Source organism: Myotis brandtii, unplaced genomic scaffold (assembly GCF_000412655.1).
Source record: "Myotis brandtii unplaced genomic scaffold, ASM41265v1 scaffold1282, whole genome shotgun sequence".
Classification (NCBI taxonomy): Eukaryota; Metazoa; Chordata; class Mammalia; order Chiroptera; family Vespertilionidae; genus Myotis; species Myotis brandtii.
This window is the reverse complement of record NW_005354519.1, coordinates 162026-167272: the sequence shown is the minus strand read 5'-3', so window position 1 is coordinate 167272 and position 5247 is coordinate 162026. Positions and strand designations below refer to the sequence as shown.

Below are 5247 nucleotides of genomic sequence, written 5' to 3'. Positions count from 1 at the left end.
GTTGTCCCTCACTAACCCCCCTGCCAGCCTGGTTGCCCCACGCAGCCTGCTGTTTGGTCATCCATCCAGTTGTTTTGGTTGTGACGACCCCTGGCTTTTTATATATTAGGATTGGCATCACTATGATTCTCAGGGGGATGGTAAACACAGGGAACCATTTTACATGTTACAGTTTCATTATTACTTTTCTTGAAGAAGAGAAAGTCAAGATAACTTACATTTTCATTACTCTTGCACTTTCCTTTTTTTTGTCGAAGTCATTGCTACTGAGGGTTATTGAAAAATGAAAATGCCATAGCAAACACCAAGATAAATAATTGCAGATTCACACTGTACAGTAAATGGCACTGTCTGCAGCAAGGCTGCTCCCACCACTGTCTGAGCCCATTAGCAAGAAGCCTGCCTTTGAGCTCCTGCACATCATGTGTATACCCTCACTTGTCACTCCCACCTTTCCCTGCTGACCCGGTGGCTTCATACATTTGCAGGCCATGGCACAACTGGCAGAACAGCAATACTGTTTGTCCCTTAGCATCACTCCAGAGGGGAAACTAACTCTCATTAGTTGCTATATCTGCATGCATTTCACCATCTCAAGGACAGTTGCATGCATTGCCCCTGAGAGGGTAACACTGAGTCAGGAAAGGGTGGGGAAGGACAGGCAAGTCGGCCCTCATCATCTTTTGCATTTAGCCTTGAGTTGAGGTGAAAATTTGCTCACTGCGCATGTGACGCACACACCAAGAGAAGCAATCTTGGGGGAAGCTGGAAGTACAAGTGGAGGGCTACCAGTCCTATCCAATTCTTAATTGGATTCCCTTAAGCAATGACAAACTAGGCAGGACACAGGGACAATAGGAGTCAACCAGCAGGTATGGTCACCTCACCAATGGGGCACTTTATCCTCGGTCTCTAAGGGATGCTCCAATCTTAGCCTGATTTTAGGGCATTTTCTCAGTTTGGGGTTTCCACACCTGGTGTCAGCATCCACGCCTGCCTAAGAGTGGGGCACAGGTGGGACTGCCCTCCCACAGTAGACCTGGGGTCATCCACAAGTTGCTACAGAAGGCTGCTTAGTGCTGTTTCCTCAGGTGGGGCAGTGGGAGGGGCTTTCCCAGGGGGCCCTCCCATTCTCTGTTCTAACCTTGATAGAGAAGGCTCAGTTTTAGCTCCCCTGGTGTAGAGGGCTTGAGGCCCCCACCCCTGTTTCTGCGGAAGCCTTGGATCCACTCGTCGCTGTGGCTTCCCTCCTCATTTCTGGTTCCTTGCGACTTCCCCATTCCCAGGTCCTTCATAAGCGCAACTCAGCTCCATGTGAAGCAGACATTTAACAAGTTCTGTAACCAGGACAACTAGATAATTGGGGAGGAGCTGAAGGGGAACAGCAGCTTCTCAAGCCTGCGCAGGGACCTGTGCTTGGAATTAAACTTTTCCAAAGCCCTTTGGTTTGCTCCTGGACTGGAAAGGCCTTGGGGTTTAGGGTTTCCCTCCTCCTCCTCAGACACCAAGCCCCCAGGCTTCCCTTGTTTGTCCTTGGGCAGATGACACCAGGTGACTATGGAAATCAGCTGGGCATAGAGGTGTTGGTCTCCCTCGCTAAATGGGGAGATCTTGTTTAGGACAGTACCTTAAGGGCAAGGCAGGCTCTTACTTCCATCAACCCTACTTTCGCCCTTGGCAGGTCCTTCACAGGGAGGAGTGTCTAACACCTGAGAAGTTTGATAAGCTTCCCAATATTTTTGTGAACAGAGGAAGGGAGTTCCATGATTTTCTTAAAATTTGCATTCATTCATTCATTCATTCACTCACTCATTCTTCCTTCACTTCCCAAACATTATTTAACAACTGTACCTACTATGTGGCTGAAACCCTAACTCCAACCCCAACCCTTCCAGGTTAGGGAAAGCCACCCCTAAGGATGAAATGAGGGGGTGGGTCTTTCAAGCTGACTATGTGGACACACAACTTCAGGAACCACCTTCTCCCCCCTCACAGCTTCTGCATTACCCCTTAGCCCCCTTATTAGACACTTGGTTGGTGCTAGGAGGATGGCCCTGGCCACACTGGGGTTCTACCCATGGGGTGGTGACTGGAGGCACCCATGGTAGGAGTCCTTCTGGGAAGGGTCAGGTCCAGCGAGGAGAGCAGTGTCAGTAGTCCATTGTCCACAGTTCTGGATACAAATGGCCTGAATCTGAAAAGGTTTAAAGCCTTGGGGGTCCTGAGGATCTCTCTAGTCAGTGGCAAGGCAAGGCTGGGATGCGGGGTGTGGGTGTGGATGGGATGGTTGAACCTCCCTCAACTTGGAAGTAAAGCAAGGCAAGAGGGAGCTGCAATCCCTTTGTACTGAATTGCCCCAGCCTATCGTCAACCGATACTTCCAATGTCTTTTGGACACAATAGCAGTGCTCATAGCCTGGTTTGTTCCTTGGTTGGCCGGGGTGTCTGATTATGTCCTGCTTCAGCATGGGGGTGGGGGGTCGTCCCCAGCATATGGCCTAAACATGGAGCAGTACCCACTTGCCCCTTCTGCATCCCCCAAACACACACACATGCTTGCACATATGTGCACACAAACACATACACAGCTGCATGGGTGTTTGGGGATCCTGGTCGGGCCTGGACAGGATAGGATGGCAGCTCTCACACTTCCCTCTGGGCCCTGGCAGTTTCAGTAGATATGGATGTTAAAAAATTCCTGTGGAGTGAAGGATAAATACATAAGTGAATGAATGAAGAGATGAAAAATTTAAGGAAAACCTGGAACCTCCTTCTTCTGTCCAAAGAGGTATTGGGAAGCTTATAAAATGTCTCAGGTATAAATTATCCTCACTATGGCATCAAGGTAAGATGGAGAGAGAGAGCCTGGGGTAGTGTTCCCGGTGAGGCCCTTTCCAGGCCAGAGTTCCTGTCTCCTGGGATTTTCTCAGAGGGCCCCAGGGCTGGTGACATGCCCTCCCGGGGCTCCCTCTTTCTACCTAAGTTCAGCCTGGCCTCCAAAAGCAGGCTGGCTTTGCCTGGAAACAGAGACCCAGGCACATCTTCGGTGGCAAGACCTAGAAAGCAGCTGTGGTCATGGAGAGACAGACGTGAAAATGACAGGGAGAGCTGCACTGTGGCCCGTCCCATTGTGAGCAAGGAGCATGGGGTGGACGGCAGAGGTGACAGCAGGTCACTGGCCTGGGAAGAGTCAATGAGAGGTAACGTCCTTTCTGCCATGATCTCTGGGGCCCATTCACCTGTCAATTATATGTCTGCAATAGCCAACAGTTACAGGATTTGTGTGACTGTTTACACGTGGCACAATGTTGCAGGGGAAAGAGCACATGAATGAGTCTGGAAGCCTGAGTTCTAATCCTGGTTGTTTCATTGCCTCGCTGAGTGACTTTGAGTAAATACTTCACTTCTCCTTGAACCTTGAACCCCCTTGACAAATGGAAATAGCAAACCTTGCTTCATCTATCTTCTAAGGAAGATGGACCTTCGACACCAGCCCGGAACTCTCCCACTTGATAGAAGAGAGAGCTGGGGCCCTGAGACAGAAAGGACACTGGCGAGGTCACACAGCAGACCAGCAGCAGAGCTGGGTTTGAAACCTGATCTCTGATCTCTAAGACAGAGCTTGCTCCCCTGACTCAGTCTAAACAGAGTGGATTTTTTCAGAAGGAAGAGTTCTCTAGAGGCACCAGGCTCCTCCAGCAGGGAGACCAGCACATGTAGAGCAGGCTGCATGTAGAGTGGTCTACTCTGTGTACCTGTCTCAGAAAGGCCACAGAATCCTAGGACCTGTTCTCCCCATGCGAGCAACAGAACCAGTGTGTCCCCTAGAAGTCCTTCTTGGTGTCTGGTGTCACCCCTACTCTTACCTGCTTCAACCCACTGGTGGTGGTTCTGTCTTCAGTGTCTAGACTCAGGCTTAGTAAGGAGGGGCTGTTTGCTTGCCCACCAGGCACAAAGCTCTGTGCTTGGCAGAGAACAGCCTTTTTATTTGGGTTAGATTTTCAGGTAGTAGAAGATGGTTTCCAGAAAGAAGATAGAGATAAGATGATGGGTGTTGTGACATTTCTTTTAATCACTAGAAATCACTGACCTATTGGGTGCTGAGCATAATACCTAATACTTCCATAATCGTCAATGATTGTTCCTCAATCAGTCTTTAGATTCCTTCTTGCCTTTTGCTTTCTTTGCTTTGCGTGCTTTGTTGATCTTAAGAGATTCATCTTGGCCTAGCTGGCCACTGATGGAGAGTGGGAAAGGGATAGGAGCATTGAGATTTAAAGTCTTCTTCTGAAGTTTCAGGTCCAAAATATCAAAAGTTGTCTGTATCTCATACTGAAGCAGCTCTTTCAGGCACTTGATCTGGATGTGAATGGCCTCGTTGATGAGATTTTCTAACTCCTGGAAGAAATGGAACATGGCTGGTGAACAGGCCTCAGGGGAAGGCCTCTGTAGATAAGGTTCCTCAACAGGATCCAATTCTCTCCTCTTACTGAGTGCTAGCACCTTCCATTTCCCTCCACCCTTCACCCTACTCTGCCCTGGGAGGACGACGTATGAGGGCAGCATCAACCAGCTACCTTAGCTTTTGGCTTCTGGTGGAGTTCCACCAATGGGAGGTTCTGGCAGGAGATCTGAGTGTGGGAGGAGAATGAGGTCTCTCACCTTCCTCCCAACCAGCTCTGGGTTGGCCATAGCTATGATCCTCTACCTACAGCTAGACCTCCAGCAATTGCTCCTTTTCTTCTCCATTCTGGCCTATTGTGGTGATCACCCTATTTGAGTGTATCATTTATTACCAACATTGTTCTGGAACCACAGGCCAGTGCCATATCCCCTGCTTTCTGGCCAACACAAGCTCCATTTGGATATCATTCCCCTTCCTTTTTCTCCTGCCCTCATCTCATTCCCACATATCAAAGTTTTAGTAGCTTCTTTGGAGAGGATGGGAAATTTCTTAGAGAGTGGAGAAGTCCCCCAACCAGCCACCCACCATCTGCCACCTTAAACAGACCTTCTCTGTCATCTAAACCCGGATTACGGCATCATGAAATCCTGGAGACATGAACTATGTAACTATTTTTTCCAGTTCCCTGCTCAAGCAGCCAAATAGCAGTTCATGCCTGCGCTGGGGGTGTTGGGGACATACTTGGAGTATCCAGTTGCCTAGAAAACATTTCTTTGAGATCTCATATTTTAGCTCAAAATCTCATGGAAAATCTTACATTTGCCCCAGAATGTTTCCTTGAT

General features: G+C 49.0%; 1 protein-coding gene across 1 annotated transcript in view; it reads right to left on the bottom strand.

Annotated features, from left to right (window-relative positions):
• Nucleotides 1-4149: 4149 nt before the first annotated feature.
• LOC102242106 (chromosome unknown open reading frame, human C8orf74) overlaps nucleotides 4150-5247 on the bottom strand; it is a 22989-nt gene continuing 21891 nt past the window's right edge. Inside the window, exon 4 of the mRNA XM_005859631.1 lies at nucleotides 4150-4398. Coding sequence (XP_005859693.1) covers nucleotides 4150-4398 — 249 coding nt within the window. The remainder of the gene's footprint in view (nucleotides 4399-5247) is intronic.